Genomic DNA, 21715 nt, shown 5'->3' with positions numbered 1-21715 from the left:
CATTTCTGTGCCAACTACCCACCAAGATAGGCCCAGGAGGGGCTGCTGTGATGTGTGGGTGGCCTCGGAAGGGGTCTGCCACTGGCATATGGAGAAATCTGAGTGTACCTGCTTCTGTTTGCTGGGCTGCTGGCAAGTTTCTGGGCAGCAGTGCTGAGGGATGGGGGTCCTCTTTTGCTCCAAGGAAGCTTCTGCCCCTGAAACACTGAACAGGTATATAAGTGTTGCCATATTGGGACAGACTGAAGGTCCATCAAACCCAGAATCCTGTTTCCAACAGTGGCCAATCCAGGTTACAAGTACCTGGCAAGATCCCAAAACAGTGCAATATATTTTATGTTGTTTATTCTAGAAATATACAGTGGATTTTCCCCAAGTCCATCTTAATAATGGCTTATTTACTTTTCTTCTGGGAAGCTATCCAAACCTTTTAAAAACCCTGCTAAGGGGGTCTTTTTCTAAAGGTTAGCTCGAGTTAGCTGCATTAGGGCCCATAGGAATAAAATTGGCCCTGCTGCAGATAACTCAAGTTAATCTTTAGTAAAAGACCCCCTAAGCTAACTGCTTTTACCACATTCTCTGGCAATGAATTCCAGAGTTTAATTACACGTTGAGTGAAGAAATATTTTCTCTTATTTATTTATTTATTTTTATTTTGGATTTTGCTCACACCTTTTTCAGTAGTAGCTCAAGGTGAGTTACATTCAGGTACACTGGGTATTTCTCTGTCCCTGGAGGGCTCACAATCTAATTTTGTACCTGAGGAAATGGAGTGTTAAGTGACTTGGCCAAGATCACAAGGAGTAGCAGTGGGATTTGAACCGGCTACCTCTGGATGTCAAGACTTGGTGCTCTAACCACTAGGCTACTCCACTCTGTATTTGTTGTAAAATGTACTACTTTGTAGCTTTATTGCGTGCCCCCTAGTCCTAGTAATTCTGGAAAGTGTAAACAAATGATTCACGTCTACCCGTTCCACTCATTTTATAGACCTCTATCATATCTCCCCTTAGCCGTCTTTTTTTCCAAGCTGAAGAGCCTGCTGCTTTAGCCTTTCCTTATAGGGAAGTCGTCCCATCCCCTTTATCATTTTTGGTGTCCTTTCTGTACCTTTTCTAATTCCAGTATATCTTTTTTGGTGGTGGTGTCTTCAGCCAGCAGTGAGCTCCAGGCTGTAATAGCTGATCCACTTTGCACACAGTTTCATCACAACAGAGTAGTTTTATGTACTCATAAGTTTGTTCCCAAATTTAGTTTAGTTCTAGTTTAACCAGTCAGTTGTTTTGGGAAGATTGTAGGCAGAACCCATTCCATTGAAAACACATTGCACACTGTGTACTGCAAGAGACACACTTGACCACCTGTCTGGGCTGAAACCTATAGATGCTCCACACAGCTTTTTGTTTCTTATGACCCTGACAGGATGGGAGCAGCCATCGGTAAGCACTCTTATCCAGTTGGCTAGCAGGTTGCATTCCCTTTAGTTATGTTCAGACTGGGTTTACTTGGAAGGGTCATGTCATATGGCTGTATTGGTAGCCCACCTAAGATCAGCCTTTGTAAAAAGATTTGCAACGTTGCGACGTGGTCATTCGTTCATATGTTTTACATCTCACTGCTGTCTAGAGCAAGATTCTTGGTGTGACAGCCAGTTTGGGCACACATTCCTTCAGCATTATTTGGGGTCTAGAATCCAACTTCACTCCCCTCCTCCAAGGGCCCATTTTGTTTCTGTTCCAGGTTGATAAAAAAAATAACTTCATAGACCTTTCCTGTTGCAATCCTCATTTGTCCTCCCTTTTAAAATTTCGGACAGCATGGTAGCCAGGGTGTCCTGTATCTGAAAATGTGATGTCCTCGGAGAAAGTGAAGTTAGTCATATGTAGCAGGTGATTTCTGAGGACAACAGGGGACACATTCTCACTTCCCATAGCATACCTTAGATCAATCCAGAGACTTGAGGAATTTTGTGAAAAGCTTTCTGAAAATCTAGGGTACACATCAACTGGCTCACCTTTATCCACCTGTTCATTCATACCTTAAAAGAAATGAAGCAAATTGTTGAGGCGAGACTTCCTTTGGCTGAAACCATACTGACTCTGTCCCATTAAATCATGTTTATTTACATGTTTCATAATTATATTCTTTGTAATAGTTTCCACTATTTTACCCGGCACCGACGTCGGGCTTACCGGTCTCTAATTTCCCAGAAAGAGGAAGAAATGGTGTACCGGATGATGAGTACTTCTGGCTCGCATGTGCTACAGGCTTCGCTGTGGTACATCTTGTTCGGGCACATGTATGAAGATTTTGGATGTGCGCCCTGTGGCGTTGAACGATGCATGGGCTATAGTGTTAGCAGGGTGCGTTTTGCTGTGACAGCTCATTTTTGCTTGTTCTTTTGTTCTATAGAGGCTTGGGTATTGATAGTACAGAAAGTGAGGCTGCTGCCAGGGTCCTATATTGCTGAGCTCTGACATTCTTTCTCCACCTGCTAGTTGATGGACATAATCCACAAGTCTCTGGATTGATTTTTCAGGACAAATGAAAAGAAAATTAACATGTAACTAATTTTCTCATACCCGCCCACCTCCTAGAGTTCCTTTTTTTAGACTGCTTTGGTTGCACATGATGATGTGCATGTTGGCCAAAACTTTTACAGTAGTGAATGCTGGGGAGTGTCTCCATGCTGGGCTCCATCAATTGACATCACCTGTATGTGATAGTGTCATCTCCTGTCCTTACAGGACACTTGCTACAGGTGAGTAACATCCTTGTTTTTTTCATTATTACCCTTGGGGTCCCTGTAGACATCAGCAGTTACAAATGGTAACTCTCTATGTATAAGTATGCCACTCCCCCCCCCCCCCCCCCCTCACGTGTAGGGAAAATATCCCTTTAAGTCTTTGTGGAGTGGAGGAGTAGCCTAGTGATTAGTGCAGTGGACTTTGATCCTAGGGAACTTGGTTCGATTCCCACTGCAGCTCCTTGAGATTCTGTGCAAGTTGCTTAACACTCCATTGCCCCAGGTACAAATAAGTACCTGTGTATACTATATAAACCGCTTTGAATGTAGTTATGAAAACCACAGAAAGATGATACATCAAGTCCCATTTCCTTTTCCCCTTGTGCTGCAACAGGTGCTGGGCCTGCTTTCTCAAGTGCATTTCCTGTAGTAACAATATATTCCATTTCAGTTTCTTTAACTTATTAAAGACAATGCTGTACTTGCCAGGGTCATTAAGCCCATTAACATTCCAGGTACCCATCATCACCTCTCTCCACTTGTCATCCCATAGTTCTCTTTTTTTTTTTTTTTCCCCTCTTTCTCTTAGCAATAGCTGATCACGCCCGCTGTCAATCAACTCTCCACCCAGAGGAAAGTGCCCATCTTTGAGATGATTCGATTGATCTTCCCCTCCCCCCAACAGATGACAACTTTTCCCTTCTAGTCACCAATACGCTACTTATGCACATTCCATACTAGCAGCCAAATTTCTCTCCCCTCCAAACAGACTCTTCAGCTTGCAGAGGCCAGTTTAACCAGAAAAATCCCATTACTCTGTATTATCCAGTCCTCTGTCTGGCTCTCAATTACGCTCACGTCGCCTGCTGCTACATGATTTTCTGCAGATGCTCCCATCCTCTTGGGATCCTGTGCCATGTATAGTCTGTCCTAGGCACCAGAAAGCCAGCTGTAGTTTTTCTGTCACCGGTAAGATGTGGCAGCCCAATTCCTCTAGCATGCTTCTTGCTTCAAGTTTTTACATTTCAAGATTTACCTTCCACTGTAATCCATAAGGCAAATGGGTAAAGCCACTTATATCTCATATTTGATTTTTGCAGATAGCCAGTCACTTCCTTCAGTTCTCTCCATTTTTGAGGTGTTGCCCATGCCAAGTCTTGGAACATAGTCACCTTGCAGTCTTTCCCATGTATCTCTTTGTGCCCAGGCTGCGCACCAAGCTGCTGCTTTAGACTATAATCATGAAAAACAAGCTATAATGTCTTGTACCATTTTGTGGCCTAGGTTGCTGTGCAGCGGGACTGAAAGCCCACCTCTTTAACATTGCTTTTGACTCGTAACCACTTGTAACCATTCGCCTCCACCTAACCTCCTCTCCTCCTTCCTGTACACATTAATTGATTTGATTTGCTTACTTTATTTTTTGTTTGTTAGATTGTAAGCTCTTTGAGCAGGGACTGTCTTCTATGTTTGTGCAGCGCTGCGTACGCCTTGTAGTGCTATAGAAATGCTAAATAGTAGTAGTAGCACTTAGTTTTGATGTTCATAGTTTTCATAGCCATATGTTATGTATTTTATAGTAAGTGCTTGCAAAATTCTTGCACAGTCCCTGCATAATCCTAATGTTCAGTTCCAGGGTCCCATTAAAGTGCAAATTACATTCCTTGTCATCAACAGCAGATGAATCCAGGAACTGATGGGTTGTATCCACCTACCAGCAGGTGGAGATAGAGAACACTGAAACAAGGCAGTGACCCTGGACGTCCAGCTCTTTTTATCTTCATTATATCTCTATCTCCCAGCAGGTGTGGATGGATTCCTGGCAGCTACTGGATTTCTGCTTGGAGAGCTCCTGAGCTTTTGCCAGTTGAGCAGGAGATGTGAGGCTGGTGGTGCCCACTTTGAGGGCATACTTGGTTTCTAAGTCCCTGCCTTACTCCCTTTTTCCTACCTTCCAAGCTTCTGTTCTGCTTGCTGTCTGACTGCTTTCCTTACAGTAAAAAAAAAAAAAAGACAGTCTAAAGACGATTGAGCAGCTACTTGCTTGAGGCTCTCTTCTGACTTGGCAGACGCTGCAGTTTCTCCCGAGATCGCTGTGACTGGGTGTGTGTCAGTGTGGATTGGGCTGTTTGCTCTTCCTGGGAGGGTTCTAGCTGCTTCTCTTCAGAGCAGGGTGAGTTTCCTTTTTGGGGCAGCGACGCCATTTTGATTTCGGGGGCGATGGTGGCTGAGGCCGTTAAACGCTGCTTCCGCTGCAGGAAACGCAGGAACGCAGCGGGAGTGTGCAGCGCGAACTGCCTGGACGCTTCGGGGCCAGGCACTATAGCCGTTTTGTCGGTTCGCGTTGATTCCCGCCCTTCTGATTTCGCTGCGGCCGCCATTTTGGATTCACTGGCTGAGATGCGAATTTCGGCGGTAGACAAGTGAGTGCAGGGGGGTGTCCGGTGTCGCTGCCGAGGGAGGCTCGAGCCTCTTCTGCCTCGGGTTCGGGGGCGGAGAGTCAGGGAGAATTATTTTCCCCTGAATTTGTTTTATTGCTGCATAGGGCGTGTCTCTTAAAGAAAGCCCTGTCTGAGTCCTCTGAAATTGCTTTTCAGCCTGGGGATTCTTCTGCTGCTGCGGACGCTCCGGGTTCTGCTAGCCTCCTGATGACTTCAGCCCCTGTGCTTTCTTTGGATCCTAAGCGCAGGCAGGTGTCTACCTTCTCTGATGGCTCTTCTCTCCCACCTCGTTCTCCTCCCCATTCTTTTTTTGGGGAGTCTGAGGGGTCTGCTAGGCCCGCGAGGAGTGAGGATCTTGAGGAGGCCTCTATTTTGCCGCAAGAGTTGGATGACCCTAAGGCGGTTCGGATTTTTCACCGGGATAAGCTCCCGTCTCTTATTTCTGATGCCTTGCAGGCTCTCAGCATTGAGGACCCTGAGGGGGGAATACTGCTTCTGCTGTTAATCCCAAGATGGCTAGTACTAGGAAGCTGTCGAACTTTCCCGGTCCATGACTCCGTTCAAGAGCTTATTTCGGCGCAGTGGTCTAAACCTGATGGCACTCTGAAAGTAGCAAGGCCGATGTCCCACCTTTACCCAGTTCCAGAGGCTCATTTGGCTCTTTTTGGGTTGCCTAAGATAGACTCGCTAGTAACAGCTGTTACTAAGAAGACTACTCTTCCTGTGGAGGGAGGAGTTGCCTTGAAGGACATTCAGGACAGGCGTTTGGAGTTCTCCTTGAAACGCTCTTTTGAGGTTTTGGTTTTGGCTCTGCAGGCTGCTATTTGTAGTTCTTATGCAGCTCGAGCTTCGTTATCTTGGCTTCAGCAGTCTTCGGAGGGTTCTGTTTCTCTCTGAGGTGGCGCCTCGAATGGAGTCAGCTTTGGCCTTCCTGACTGATGCTCTTTATGATTTGGTTAGAGCATCGACTAAGCAGATGTCTTTGGCGGTGTCGTCTCGGCGGCTCCTTTGGCTCCGTCATTGGGCGGCTGACATGGCCTCGAAGCAACGTCTGGTGAGGTTGCTTTTTCGGGGTTCTCTTTTATTTGGGGCGGATTTGGAGAAGATTGTTAAGGACCTTGGGGATTCTAAATGCCAGCGTCTTCTGGAGGGCAGGCCGAGGCAGTCTTCCAGGACTGTTCCCTTCTCCTCTTCCTCCTCTTCTAGGCCTCGCTTCCGAGAGGCTCGGAGATACCGTTCTGGACAGTCTTCAGGTTTCCCTCAGTGCTCCCGTTTCTAACACAGGAGTTCCTTTCGTTCTTACAAACGCTCTGCTGCGGCTGGTCAGCAGCAAGGAGTCCAGTGACGTGCGGCACAATTATGGGGCGCCGGTCTACTCCTCGGTTCCATCTGTAGGAGGTCGTTTGTCCCTTTTTCTAGAGGAGTGGGCCAAAGTTACGTCAGATCAGTGGGTTCTCGATTTGATCAGAGTCGGGTACCAATTGGAGTTTGCGACTCCAGTAGGAGACGCTTTTGTGGAGCCCCGCTGTGGTACGGCTGTCAAGCAGCAAGTCTCTCTGTTGGATCTCGGGGTGGTGGTTCCCGTTTCCCTCGATGAACGCTTTTGCGGTCGCTACTCGATTTATTTTGTGGTGCCTCACAAGGGTGGGTCCTTCAGACCGATTCTCGACTTGCGCAGAGTCAACGAGCCCCTCGGTGCGTCATTTCGTGTTCAGTCATTGCAGTGGTGCAGCCAGGAGAGTTCCTCACTTCGCTCCACTTCAAAGAGGCGTATCTGCATATCCCGATTTTGCCGCCGCATCAGCGGTTTCTCCGATTTGCAGTGTTAGGTCAGCATTTCCAGTTTCGTGCTTTGCCTTTTGGTCTCGCCACTGCTCCTCGCACTTTTTCCAAGGTCATGGTTGTGGTGGCCGCTTTCCTCCGAAGAGAAGGTGTCGGAGTGCATCCTTTTCTTGACGATTGGCTCATCTGGGCGAATTCGGAGACAGAGAGCCGACTTGCGACAGCCAGAGTTATTTCTCTTCAGTCTCTGGGCTGGGTGGTCAATTTCTGCAAAAGTCATCTGACCCCTTCGCAGTCTCTCGAGTATTTGGGGGTGCGTTTCGACATGGCGCTGGGGTTGATCTTTCTTCCCGACAGCAGGTGTCTCAAGCTTCAGAGTCGGATTCGGCTTCTCTTGCGAATGTTGCAACCTCGGGCTTGGGATAATGTTCAACTTCTGGGTTTGATGACGGCCACCCTGGAAGTGGTTCCCTGGACAAGGGCACGTATGCGTCCCCTACAGCGTTCTCTGCTTTCTCAGTGGTCCCCGATCTCTCTAGAGTATCAGCGCAGACTGCCTTGGCTCCCTGCGGCCAGGCGCAGCATGGCTTGGTGGCTGTCCAATGACAAATTGTGCTGGGGGATGCCACTGGCACACCCGCTGTGGCGGTTAGTGATTACAGATGCCAGTTTAGCGGGGTGGGGGGGCTCATTGTCTCGGCCACTTTGCTCAGGGTTTGTGGTCGCCTTCAGAAGCGACTTGGTCCATCAATCGTTTGGAACTCAGAGAGTTCTTTCTAGCTCTTCTTGCCTTCTGCGGGATTCTGGAGGGTCAGCCTGTGCGAGTTCTTTCAGATAACACGACGGTGGTGGCTTAAATCAACCGTCGGGGGGGGGGGGGGGGCACGCAGTGCAGGGCTCTAGCAACAGAGGGCCCAAATTCTCGACTGGGCCGAGCACCACCTGTTGTCGGCTCATATTGCCGGTCAGGACAACGTGCAGGCCGATTTCCTCAGCAGGCATTGAGTCGACCCAGCGGAGTGGGAGTTAGCAGAGGGGGTGTTTCTTCAGATTTGTGCCAAATGGGGCACTCCACGGTTAGATCTCATGGCGTCAGCTTCAAACGTCAAGGTCGAGCGATTTTTCAGCAGAAGGAGGAATCCTCGATCGGCAGGGCTGGATGCTGTCTCTCAACCGTGGTCTTCGGATCTCCTTTATGCGTTTCCTCCTTGGCCCTTAATAGGCCGTGTTCTTCTTTGCATTTGTCTCCACCGCGGGAGGATGATTCTGGTGGCTCCAGATTGGTCGAGGCATCCGTGGTGCGCGGATCTCAGGCGAATGTTGGTGGCAGATACGTTTCGTTTGCCTCTTCTGCCGGGCCTGTTGCATCAGGGTCTGGTTGCTATGGAAGATCCCTCCCGCTTTGGTCTTACAGCCTGGCTATTGAGAGGGCTAAGTTATGAAAAAAGGGATATTCTAACAAGGTTATTGCTACCCTTTTGCAGGCTCGCAAGTGGTCTACTTCCGCGGCCTATGCGCGTGTTTGGCGCGCTTTTGAGACTCGGTGTGCTACGAGGTCTGTTTCGCCGATGCGTACTTCAGTTTCGCAGTTGTTAGATTTTCTTCAGGACGGCTTACAGAAGGGTCTCGCTTACAATTCTCTTTGGGTTCAGGTGGCGGCGTTGGCTTGTTTCCGTGGGAGAGTGGCCAGTTTGTCTCTGGCTGCTCATCCGGATATTGTCCGGTTTCTGAGGGGGACTTTACATCGTCGTCCTCCTTTGCAGTCGCCGTGTCCATCTTGGAATCTGGAGGTCGTGCTGAGAGTGCTTCAGAAACCCCCTTTCGAGCCTCTCAAGCACGCTTCGGAGAAGGATTTAACTCTTAAAACGTTCTTTTTTTTTTTTTTTTTTTTTGTGGCTATGGCTTCCGTACGTAGCGTGTCGGAGCTGCAGGCTCTTCCCTGTCGGGATCCTTTTCTGCAGTTTTCTGAATACGGTGTTACAGTCTGTACTGTGCCTTCTTTCTTGCCCAAGATTGTTTCAGCCTTTCATATCAGTCAGCCAATTTTTCTTCCTTTTTTTCGTAAGGAAGACTTTCCGGATTCCTTTGGACAGTTGTGTCTTTTGGATGTCCGCAGGGCTCTGTTTCAGTACTTGCAGATGTTGAATGATTCAGGTCTTCTGATCACTTTTTCATTTTGTTGGCGGGACTGAGGCGCTGTTATCCTGCGTCTAAAGCCACCATAGCTCGCTGGATTAAGGAAGTTATCTTTTCTGCTTACCTGTTGGCCGGTAGATCACCACCAAAGCATTTAAGGCGCATTCCACAAGGGTGATGTCTTCGTGGGCTGAAACAGGTGTTTTTTCTCTTCATGAGATCTGTCGTGCGGCTACCTGGACTTCTCAGCTTTCCTTTGTTCGGCATTATCGGCTGGATGTTGCAGTGCAACAGGATGCGCATTTTGGTGCACAGGTTCTTTCTCACGGGGCTGCATGTTCCCACCCAAGTTATGGAGTGCTTTGATACATCCCATCAGTTCCTGGATTCATCTGCTGTTGATAAGGAAGGAAAAATTAAGACTAACCTGATAATTTTCTTTCCTTTAGTCACAGCAGATGAATCCAGGATCCCTCCCTGTCTGTCTTTGTTTGATACGGATGTTTTGGGCCTGGCACAGATTTTGAAGATTTTGCAGATGTTCTAGATAAATGCAAACAATTTTTTATAATTGCTGTTGTGAAGCAGGAGGTTGAGAAAGTCCCTCTTTCATTTATATTATTGCTCCAGTTCAGGGAGCGGTTGTGTTTCTTCTACGTTCTGCTTTGGAAGTTTTGTATACTGAAGATGCAAGGAGCTGGACGTCCAGGGTCACTGCCTTGTTTCAGTGTTCTCTATCTCCACCTGCTGGTAGGCAGATACAACCCAACAGTTCCTGGATTCATCTGCTGTGACTAAAGGGAAGAAAATTATCAGGTTAGTCTTAATTTTTCCGTGGCTTGATCTGTTTTCCAAATCATCCATGAGATCACTAAGTTCCTATCTCTATTGTTTCGTATTTGTTAGTGGCTTGTGCATCTCTTATTTGTTCATGCTTGGTAGTGGTTTCTTTGAGCTCTTTATCAAAGTGGTCAACCTTTTTCTCCGCTTGCTCTGTATGGTGACCTATCTCAGCCAATGTGCCTTGAATATCTGATGTAATTGCCACCATCTCCTCTTTCAGTTATGTAATCCATTTCAGCATATCCCACTTTGTCATCTTATCTTCACTTGTCCTGTCAGTCACGTGGTCATTGTCTTCAGAGTCAGATCCACACTCATTTTTCTTTTCTTGGGTTCACTTTCACCCACGTCAGTTTGCTGGCGCTTGCTGCTTTCCGCAATGCATTTAAATTTCTCCAAATGCTTTCAAGATGCTGTCAAGGTTTCCGCACTTTTATATGTATGTTATGTCGTATGTCTGGGAGAGGGAATCTGGAGCAAATCACTGTACTTACTAGTGTCTTGGTGGAGTTTCACTTTTGGGCTTCCATCCTATGCAGTGTCACTTCCTCTAGCATTTTAAAATTTATCACGAATTGTAGATATCACGTTGGAAAAACATCCCAACTGACTAATGCATTTCATTAGAAGCTGAAAATGAATCGTTACACGGTGGAGGTTTGTACTGCTGTGTGACAGTCCACGGTGCCTTTTCAGTAATAGATATGTGAAGATGTTGTAAAATTAAATTGTAATGCAAAAATGTCCCAAGGGCTCCTCACCTAAGTGAACTAGAATGGATATTTCTTGATTGTATCCCTAACTGTAGATTTATTTTATAATCTGAATTTAATTGTAGTGAAATAATAAACCAGTGGGAAAAGAATTTTCAGCCAAATACACCAGCACACGGATTGTATTTTGCCTCTTTCTGTACCCATTTCTTGGTGTTGAGTTTCGCTGTCAGCAGCCTCACCATGATTCCCTTCGTGTTTTCTTGGCAGAATACTGCAGGTTTGCCACCCCTTCTGCAACCCACAACACTTGGTCCTTTGTTTGGGTCCCCTAGCACTAGTGATAATTCTCTAGTAGCTAATGCATTTCTGAAGAACATAAAAATAACTTTGTTGCATAGTTCATTTTTAACCAAGGTTTTATTTTCTTGTTTATTACAGAAAGCTCTTTGTAGGGGGTCTAGACTGGAGCACAACACAAGGTAAGTTGCATATGCTGAAGAAAAAAAGATGTATTATACCACAAACAAAAATCTTGGAGGGGCTGGTTCACTCTCACCACTTGCCATGTGAGCTTGAACTATTAATATAGTAAATGACAGCAGGTAAAGACCTGTATGTTCCATCCAGTCTGCCCAACAAGATAAACTCATAGCATAAGGTATGATGTGATCTTGATTTGGCCTTGCCATTTTCAGGGCACAGACCATAGAAGTCTGCCTGGCACTGGTATTGTTCTCCAACTACTGAAGCTGTTATTGAAGTCCCACTCTAGCCCATCCAAGTCTGTCCAGCCATGATCAGGGCACAGACCGTAGAAGTCCGCCCAGCACTGGCTTTGCTTCTCAATTACTGATGTTGCCATCTAATTACTGCTAAGTTTGGTTCCACAGCTTCCATATGGGATTCTGTTGTGTTTATCCCATACATTTTCGAATTATGTTACTGTTTTCACCTCCACCACCTGCTGCTGGAGGGTATTCCAGACATCTACCACCCTCTCTGATTCATGGGCCAGTATGGCTTGGGATGTAGCAAAGGGCAATACACAATCCCCCAGGAAGGGGAAGAACCTATGGCCAGGCTGAGTATGTTTGGGAGCCATGATCTTTGACCTTTGACCAAGAATTGTCATTGTAGTGGTAGTCTTCATGGGAAAAATAAATTGATTTGGGGGAGATTTCGCTCTTAACCATTGAATAGATACAGTATTTCAAGTCTTGTACTTCTGTACTGTTCAGTCTCATTGCCAGTTTTTTAACCACATATTTTGTGATTGAAAAATATTCATGCTGGAAAGGGGGTTGGGGCAGTTGTACTAAGGGAGACTTAAGTGGCACTCAGTCTCTGATAGGCCTGTCTGTCTCCCATGGATCTTGTTTGAAAAGGGAGGAAAGGGCAGTGTTTCTGTCGAGACTCGAATGCATTTCTCTAATTTCAGCCTTCCTACTGGCTCTGCTCGTCACAACCGTGGCCCGTATACCTCTGCATAAGTACCAAATAGTTGAGTAGCATGTAGAAGCAGGTGGGAAGTGGTGGGGGATGAGTTGGAAGCATGGGGCACACAGGTAGAATTATTTTAATGCTGGAAGGTTGCATGCCAGTCAGGCAACTACTTGCAAAGACATTTACATTACATACATCTTCGACTACATATAGGCAACAAAAGTGAAACATGGTGTGGTTCATCTCCACCTTTCAGATCTAGTTGTTTAAACCTTCTTATTCCTAAGAGTTATCCAAGTGAAAGATTCTGGCCATCTTCATCTTTCCCTTCTGATCCACAGTCAGTGTGTTTTGCTCTGCTTTGCAATAAAGGAGCAGGCTTCCTAGAGTCCAGTTTGGTCTGGTGAACATCTACTACTGCTACTACTTATAATTTCTATAGCGCTACTAGACGTACGCAGCGCTGTACACTTGAGCATGAAGAGACAGTCCCTACTCGACAGAGCTTAAAATCTAATTAGGACAGACAAACAGGACAAACAAGAGATAAGGGAATTAAAGTGAGGATGATAAAAATAAGGGTTCCGAACAAGTGAATAAGGGTTAGGAGTTAAAAGCAGCATCAAAAAGGTGGGCTTTTAGCTTAGATTTGAAGACGGCCAGAGATGGAGCTTGACGTACCGGCTCAGGAAGTCTATTCCAGGCATATGGTACAGCAAGATAAAAGGAACGGTGTCTGGAGTTAGCGGTGGAGGAGAAGGGTGCAGATAAGAGAGATTTACCCAATGAACGGAGTTCCCAGGGAGGAATGTGGGGAGAGATGAGAGTAGAGAGGTACTGAGGAGCTGTAGAGTGAATGCACTTATAAGTCGATAAGAAGAGTTTGAACTGTATGTGGAAACGGATAGGAAGCCAGTGAAGTGACTTGAGGAGAGGGCGAATATGAGCATAACGACACTGGTGGAATATTAGTCGTGCAGCAGAATTTTGAACAGATTGAAGAGGAGAGAGATGGCTAAATGGGAGACCTGTGAGAAGCAAGTTGCAATAGTCTAAGCGAGAGGTGATAAGAGTGCGGATGAGGGTTCTGGTAGTGTGCTCAGAAAGGAAAGTGCAAATTTTGGTGATATAGAGAAAGAAACGACAGGTTTTAGCAGTCTGCTGAATATGTGCAGAGAAGGAGAGGGAGGAGTCGAAGATGACCCCAAGGTTACGAGCTGATGAGACAGGAAGGATGAGAGTGTTATCCACGGAAATAGAGAATGGGGGAGGAGGAGAGGTTGGTTTAGGGGGAAAGATAAGGAGCTCAGTCTTGGTCATGTTTAGTTTCAGATGGCACTGAGACATCCAGGCAGCAACGTCAGACAGGCAGGCTGATTCTTTGGCCTGGATTTTGGCTGAGATTTCTGGTGTGGAGAGGTAGATCTGGGAGTCATCAGCGTAAATATGATACTGAAAACCATGGGATGAGATCAGAGTACCAAGGAAAAGTATAGATGGAGAAAAGAAGAGGTCCCAGGACAGATCCCTGAGGTACACCAACTGACAGTGAGATAGAAGTAGAGGAGGATCCACTAGAGTATACACTAAAGGTACGCTGGGAGAGATAAGAAGAAAACCAAGAAAAAACAGAGCCCTGAAATCCAAGTGAGGACAGTGGTTAGGGTGGTGGACTTTGGTCCTAGGGAACTGAGGAACTGAGTTCAATTCCCACTTCAGGCACAGGCAGCTCCTTGTGACTCTGGGGAAGTCACTTAACCCTCCATTGCCCCATGTAAGCCGCATTGAGCCTGCCATGAGTGGGAAAGCGCGGGGTACAAATGTAACAAAAAAAAAAAAAATAAAGCTTTGAGGAGAATCAGACAGAACAGGCTGCTCCCATAATGGCACCGTCAGCTCCTTCTGAGGGAGAGATTCTCTCACAGGCTCTCGTAGGAGGAAGATCTGCGGTTTTTGATGCTGTGGAGATGTAGACTATGGTGGTTGCAGAAGAACATCAAGCTGGTTCCCATTTTGTTACCCCCAGGGACGCTCCAGGTGAGACTAGAGAGTCTTTTGAAGGTTCTTTAGTTCTTCAAGGTATGATGCTTTTCAGTTCATGTACAGTAAGGAATGCGGTCATATTTGCTCCCTCTCCTCAGCTATTCTGTTACCACCTATATTATGAATTGGCGAGGAGCAGTTACTAGCATGGGAACACTTAAGGCTTTCCTGAGCTTTGAGATGAGAGCTGCAGTCCGATGTGGAAGTCAGTATAGATGTTAGCTGTAGTAGGTCACCTGAGGAACTTTGCATGACTGATAGGGGATAACAAGGCCTGTAGGGAAGGAAATGAAACAATTCTATCTGCGACTTTGAGCAATGCAGGTCCAAAATGCCCCGTCAACGCACATTTTCAACCTATTTATGTTTTAATATCTTTCTATAGTGTCCCACAGATCAATCCAGAGACTGGTGGGTTATGTCCCTCTGCCAGCAGGTGGAGATAGAGAGAACTTCTGACTCTCACTATATGTGGTCATACACAGCCACCCAAACCTCAGTATTCTTTCTATCTAGCAGGTGGAGGGTCATAACTCTGCAGCTCTGGTTTCTGTGCTCCTCACCTGTTCGCTCAGGACGAGTTGAGCCTTCTTTAGGGGGTTGAGACCTCTCTTCTTGGTGAGCGGTGTACACCTGGTGCTACCAGGTCCCTCCCTACCTCCCCCCATAGCACTTTTGGGACCCCTTCTACAGCTACACGAGGATCAGATCTGTGTTTAAAAAAAAAAATTTCCTCCACAGCGCTCTCAGCAGCAGGTTTTCGTTCCTGGCGGTGGTGAGTGTGTGGGGAAGGGGTGCGCTGGCGGCTCCATCTGAGATAGTGAAGCGCTGCTCTCTGTGTGGGAGCTGGAGAGCAGTGTCGGGGATTTGTGTAGCTTGCCCTCGTGAGGCCATGTAGGGAGAACGTCCAGCCGACGACGGGATCCGCACGGAGTCGGGGGGGGGGGGAGGTGCTCGGCTTTAGAGTTGGCGGCCTCCTGCAGCGCTGCGTTGGTGTTTTCGGGGGAGGAGGTTTTTGGCGCCTTTTCTGACCAGGTCTCTTCAGGGATGGTGTCGGCTGCTGCCCTTTCTGGCCCGATGGGGTGCGCGTCAGCAGACGCTGTTTTTTCCTCTGGTCCGATTTTGGGTCGGGGCAAGGGTGCTTTAGCGCTTGGAACGGCAGCGAGACGTATTTCGCGCCTAGTTCCTCCGGGCCAGTCCTCTCCCGGTGCCATTTTGAATCTTCCTTGTGCATTGCCTGCGTCTGTGCCTGTCTGTGAGGAGGAGATAGAGGTTGCTGCAGGCAGGGGAAAGGGATGTTGGAACAGAAGACCCTCTTTCCCCAGAATTTGTTCTATTGTTGTATAAAGCCTTTTTGCTTAAGTGCTCGGGGGACTCCACTAAGGTGGCTTTTGAAGCCCCTTCCGGGGTGGGGTGTTGCCCCCCCTTACTGCCTAAGTGGCCACGCCTAGAGCCACAGGACCTGGAAACGGGTTCGGTGGCTTCAGTGATAGATGATGGTCAGTTATCATCTATTTTTAGGGTGGCTAGGTCGGATACGCTGGAGGAAGGCGATCTCCTGAGAGTGGTGATGATCCTACGGCAGCGCGTTTTTTTCGCCAGGAGTAGCATCCGGCCCTTATTCTGCAGGCCTTGGAGGTGTTAAACATATCTCCTCCGGATTGTGGTTCCATGACAGTGGTAACTCCTTCCATTCTCCGAGGACAAGCAGGCTGCTTGTTCTCACTGATGGGTGACGTCCACGGCAGCCCCTCCAATCCGGAATCTTCACTAGCAAAGAATTTGCTAGCCGCGCGCCGATGCGCACCGCACATGCGCGGCCGTCTTCCCGCCCGAAACCGGCTCGTGCCGGCCAGTCTTCTTTTGTCCGCGCTCGGTACGGTCGTGTTTCGCCGTTCGCGCCCCTAAAGTTGACCTCGCGCATCTCCTTTTTTGGTTTCGCTTCAAAAAAAAAAAAAAAAAAGATTGGAAGAGGACCTTTCTGGTCTTTTTCCCTTCCCTCTACTTCCAGTTTTTGCCTCGGTAAGTTTTCTTTCGTCTTCGGGGTAGGCCTTTTTTCAGGCCTCGGGTCGAATTTTTTCTTCCCCTCGTTTTTGGTGCCTACCGCAATTACGAGTTTCGATTTCGCCGGCGAGATTTTTCCGCCCATGTCATTGAAGTCTCCCAGCGGCTTCAAGAAGTGCACCCAGTGCACCCGGGTAATCTCGCTCACTGACAGGCACGCGTCGTGTCTTCAGTGTCTGGGGGCTGGGCACCGCCCGCAGGCCTGTAGTCTCTGCGCCCTTTTACAAAAGCGGACTCAGGTAGCGAGATTGGCCCAGTGGAACGTTTTGTTCTCGGGCTCTTCGTCGGCATCGGCACCGGGGGTATCGAGTGCATCGACGTCTCCAGCGTCCAGACCTTCATCCTCGGCCGCCAGTGCATCGAGGCATCCGACCCTCTGCATCGGCGCTGAGACATCGGATGACTGTGTCGACGTCGGTGGTACCGGGACCTCGTCTGCTGATGTCGTCGGACGGTAGTGCTTCGTTTGGAGTGCAGGTGAGGGCTGTCCATTCCCCTGCTGGTGGCGGTGAGCCTTCGGGTGGGTCTCCCCCTACCCTGAGGGCTCCTGCGGTACAGCCCCCCCGAGACCGACCTTTTTCGGCCTCAGCCCCGAGGAAGCGACGGCTGGATTCTACGTCCTCCTCGTCGGTGCTGGGAAGCTCCAGTGACGTGCTTCGTCCCAAGAAGTCGAAGAAGCATCGACACCGGTCCCCTTCCCGTGTCGGCACTGAGAGCTCTGGGTCGCCGAGGGAGTCGGCACCCAGCAGGCATCGGCACCGAGAGGACCGCTTACCCTCTGTTCAGGAGGTGTCGATGCGCTCCACTCTGGACAGCCCGGAACAGCCTCCACGCCCGGAACAGACTCTGACATCGACACCTGCATCGGCTTCCACGTCTTTCTCCACAGCCGCTCTGCACGAGAGTCTCCGGGCCGTTCTCCCAGAGATTCTGGGAGAACTGTTGCGCCCTTCCCCTCCGGTACCGGGGGTGCTTGCGTCACCGGTACCGTCGAGTGAGGCGCCGGCTAGCCCCTTGCCCGGGGTGAGGTCTCCAACGTCGGTGCCGCTTGTGGTACCGACTGCTGTCGCCTCCCAGGAAGGCTCCCCGACTACGTCGGCAGAGGGAGCTTCGCCGGTGCGGGCGCGGGAGTCTACCTCTCGACGCTCCCACCGTGGCCGGGGTTTCACGGAGTCGAGCCGGGCACGGCGTCAGACACAGGTTCGTGAACTTGTGTCTGTTACCGATGGTGAGGCCTCGTGGGAGGAAGAGGAGGACATCAGATATTTCTCTGACGAGGAGTCTGATGGTCTTCCCTCTGATCCCACTCCCTCTCCTGAAAGGCAGCTTTCTCCTCCCGAGAGTCTGTCTTTCGCTTCCTTTGTCCGGGAGATGTCTACGGCCATCCCCTTCCCGGTGGTTGTGGAGGACGAGCCCAGGGCTGAAATGTTTGAGCTCCTGGACTATCCTTCTCCACCTAAGGAAGCGTCCACAGTACCCATGCATCATGTCCTCAAAAAGACATTGCTGGCGAACTGGACCAAGCCATTAACTAACCCCCACATTCCCAAGAAGATCGAGTCCCAGTACCGGATCCATGGGGACCCAGAGCTGATGCGCACTCAGTTGCCTCATGACTCTGGAGTTGTGGATTTGGCCCTAAAGAAGGCTCAGAGTTCTAGGGAGCATGCTTCGGCGCCCCTGGGCAAAGACTCTAGAACCTTAGACTCCTTTGGGAGGAAGGCCTACCATTCCTCTATGCTCGTGGCCAAAATTCAGTCGTACCAGCTCTACACGAGCATACACATGCGGAACAATGTGCGACAGTTGGCAGGCTTGGTGGACAAGCTCCCCCCTGAGCAAGCCAAGCCTTTTCAGGAGGTGGTCAGGCAGCTGAAGGCGTGCAGAAAATTCCTGGCCAGAGGGGTGTATGACACCTTTGATGTTGCGTCCAGGGCCGCTGCTCAAGGTGTGGTGATGCGCAGACTCTCATGGCTGCGTGCCTCCGACCTGGAGAATAGACTCCAGCAGCGGATTGCGGACTCGCCTTGCCGTGCGGATAACATTTTTGGAGAGAAGGTCGAGCAGGTGGTAGAGCAACTCCACCAGCGGGATACCGCTTTCGAAAAGTTCTCCCGCCGGCAGTTTTCAGCTTCTACCTCTACAGGTAGATGATTTTTCGGGGGAAGGAGGACTGTTCCCTACTCTTCTGGTAAGCGTAGGTACAATCCTCCTTCTCGACAGCCTGCGGCCCAGGCTAAGCCCCAGCGTGCTCGCTCTCGTCAGCAGCGTGCGCCTCAGCAAGGCCCCTCGGCTCCCCAGCAAAAGCAAGGGACGAGCTTTTGACTGGCTCCAGCAGAGCATAGCCGACATCCAAGTGTCAGTGCCGGGCGACCTGCCAGTCGGAGGGAGGTTGAAAGCTTTTCACCAAAGGTGGCCTCTCATAACCTCCGATCAGTGGGTTCTCCAAATAGTCCGGCAAGGATATACCCTCAATTTGGCCTCAAAACCTCCAAATTGTCCACCGGGAGCTCAGTCTTACAGCTTCCAGCACAAGCAGGTACTTGCAGAGGAACTCTCCGCCCTTCTCAGCGCCAATGCGGTCGAGCCCGTGCCATCCGGGCAAGAAGGGCTGGGATTCTATTCCAGGTACTTCCTTGTGGAAAAGAAAACAGGGGGGATGCGTCCCATCCTAGACCTAAGGGCCCTGAACAAATATCTGGTCAAAGAAAAGTTCAGGATGCTTTCCCTGGGCACCCTTCTCCCCATGATTCAGGAAAACGATTGGCTATGCTCTCTGAACTTGAAGGACACCTACACACACATCCCGATACTGCCAGCTCACAGACAGTATCTGCGATTTCAGTTGGGCACACGTCACTTCCAGTACTGTGTGCTACCCTTTGGGCTCGCCTCTGCGCCCAGAGTGTTCACGAAGTGCTTGGCTGTAGTAGCAGCGGCGCTTCGCAGACTGGGGGTACACGTGTTCCCATATCTCGACGATTGGCTGGTTTAGAACACATCCGAGGCAGGAGCTCTACAGTCCATGCAGATGACTATTCGCCTCCTGGAGCTACTGGGGTTTGTGATAAATTATCCAAAGTCCCATCTTCTCCCAGTGCAGAAACTCGAATTCATAGGAGCTCTGCTGGATTCTCGGATGGCTTGCGCCTATCTCCCAGAGACGAGAGCCAACAACTTGTTGTCCCTCGTCTCGCGGGTATGAGCGTCCAAGCAGATCACAGCTTGGCAGATGTTGAGATTGCTGGGCCACATGGCCTCCACAGTTCATGTGACTCCCATGGCCCGCCTTCACATGAGTTCTGCCCAATGGACCCTAGCTTCCCAGTGGTTTCAGGCTGCTGGGGACCTAGAAGACGTGATCCACCTGTCCACGAGTTTTCTCAAATCCCTGTATTGGTGGATGATTTGGTCCAATTTGACTCTGGGACGTCCTTTCCAAATTCCTCAGCCACAAAAAGTGCTGACCACGGATGCGTCTCTCCTGGGGTGGGGAGCTCATGTCGATGGGCTTCACACCCAAGGAAGCTGGTCCCTCCAGGAACGCGATCTGCAGATCAATCTTCTGGAGTTACGGGTGGTCTGGAACGCTCTGAAGGCTTTCAGAGATCGGCTGTCCCACCAAATTATCCAAATTCAGACAGACAACCAGGTTGCCATGTATTACATCAACAAGCAAGGGGGCACCGGATCTCGCCCCCTGTGTCAGGAGGCCGTCAGCATGTGGCTCTGGGCTCACCGTCACGGCATGGTGCTCCAAGCCACATATCTGGCAGGCGTAAACAGTCTGGCCGACAGGTTGAGCAGGATTATGCAACCTCACGAGTGGTCGCTCAATTCCTGTGTAGTGCGACAGATCTTCCAGGTGTGGGGCACCCCCTTGGTAGATCTTTTCGCATCTCGAGCCAACCACAAAGTCCCTCAGTTCTGTTCCAGGCTTCAGGCCCACGGCAGACTGGCATCGGATGCCTTCCTCCTGGACTGGGGGGAGGGTCTGCTGTATGCTTATCCTCCCATACCTCTGGTGGGGAAGACTTTGTTGAAACTCAAGCAAGACCGAGGCACCATGATTCTGATTGCTCCTTTTTGGCCGCGTCAGATCTGGTTCCCTCTTCTTCTGGAGTTGTCCTCCGAAGAACCGTGGAGATTGGAGTGTTTTCCGACCCTCGTCACACAGGACGAAGGGGCGCTTCTGCATCCCAACCTCCGGTCCCTGGATGTTGAGAGCGTAGACTTTGCCTCTTTGGGTCTGTCAGAGGGTGTCTCCTGCATCTTGCTTGCTTCCAGGAAAGATTCCACTAAGAGGAGTTACTTCTTTCTATGGAGGAGGTTTGCCGTCTGGTGTGACAGCAAGGCCCTAGATCCTCGCTCTTGTCCTACACAGACCCTGCTTGAATACCTTCTGCACTTGTCTGAGTCTGGTCTCAAGACCAACTCTGTAAGGGTTCACCTTAGTGCGATTAGTGCATACCATTACCGTGTGGAAGGTAAGCCGATCTCGGGACAGCCTTTAGTTGTTCGCTTCATGAGAGGTTTGCTTTTGTCAAAGCCCCCTGTCAAGCCTCCTACAGTGTCATGGGATCTCAGTGTTGTTCTCACCCAGCTGATGAAACCTCCTTTTGAGCCACTGAATTCCTGCCATCTGAAGTACTTGACCTGGAAGGTCATTTTCTTGGTGGCAGTTACTTCAGCTCGTAGAGTCAGTGAGCTCCAGGCCCTGGTAGCCCAGGCCCCTTACACCAAATTTCATCATAACAGAGTAGTCCTCCGCACTCACCCTAAGTTCTTGCCAAAGGTTGTGTCGGAGTTCCATCTGAACCAGTCAATTGTCTTGCCAACATTCTTTCCCCGTCCTCATTCCTGCCCTGCTTAACGTCAGCTGCACACATTGGACTGCAAGAGAGCATTGGCCTTCTATCTGGAGCGGACACAGCCCAACAGACAGTCCGCCCAATTGTTTGTTTCTTTTGATCCCAACAGGAGGGGAGTGGCTGTGGGGAAACGCACCATATGCAATTGGCTAGCAGATTGCATTTCCTTCACTTACGCCCAGGCTGGGCTGGCTCTTGAGGGTCATGTCACGGCTCATAATGTTAGAGCCATGGCAGCGTCGGTAGCCCACTTGGTCAGCCACTATTGAAGAGATTTGCAAAGCTGTGACGTGGTCATCTGTCCACACATTCACATCTCATTACTGCCTGCAGCAGGATACCCGACGCAACAGTCGGTTCGGGCAGTCGGTGCTTCAGAATCTGTTCGGGGTTTAGAATCCAACTCCACCCCCCTAGGCCCATGTTTTATTCTGTTCCAGGCTACACTCTCAGTTAGTTGGATAAGTTTTTAGGTCAATCTCAGTTTGACCATGGTTGTTGTTTTGAGTGAGCCTGGGGGCTAGGGATACCCCATCAGTGAGAACAAGCAGCCTGCTTGTCCTCGGAGAAAGCGAATGCTACATACCTGTAGAAGGTATTCTCCGAGGACAGCAGGCTGATTGTTCTCAC

General features: G+C 49.4%; 1 protein-coding gene across 9 annotated transcripts in view; it reads left to right on the top strand.

Annotated features, from left to right (window-relative positions):
* DAZAP1 (DAZ associated protein 1) overlaps window positions 1-21715 on the top strand; it is a 232537-nt gene that overhangs the window by 44905 nt on the left and 165917 nt on the right. For all 9 annotated transcript variants that reach the window (XM_030220232.1, XM_030220230.1, XM_030220228.1 and 6 more), the window contains exon 2: window positions 11103-11143. In XM_030220232.1, coding sequence (XP_030076092.1) covers window positions 11103-11143 — 41 coding nt within the window. The remainder of the gene's footprint in view (window positions 1-11102; window positions 11144-21715) is intronic.

This window comes from Microcaecilia unicolor, chromosome 11 (genome assembly GCF_901765095.1).
Source record: "Microcaecilia unicolor chromosome 11, aMicUni1.1, whole genome shotgun sequence".
NCBI classification, from domain to species: Eukaryota; Metazoa; Chordata; class Amphibia; order Gymnophiona; family Siphonopidae; genus Microcaecilia; species Microcaecilia unicolor.
This window is presented reverse-complemented; position numbering and strand designations above follow the sequence as displayed.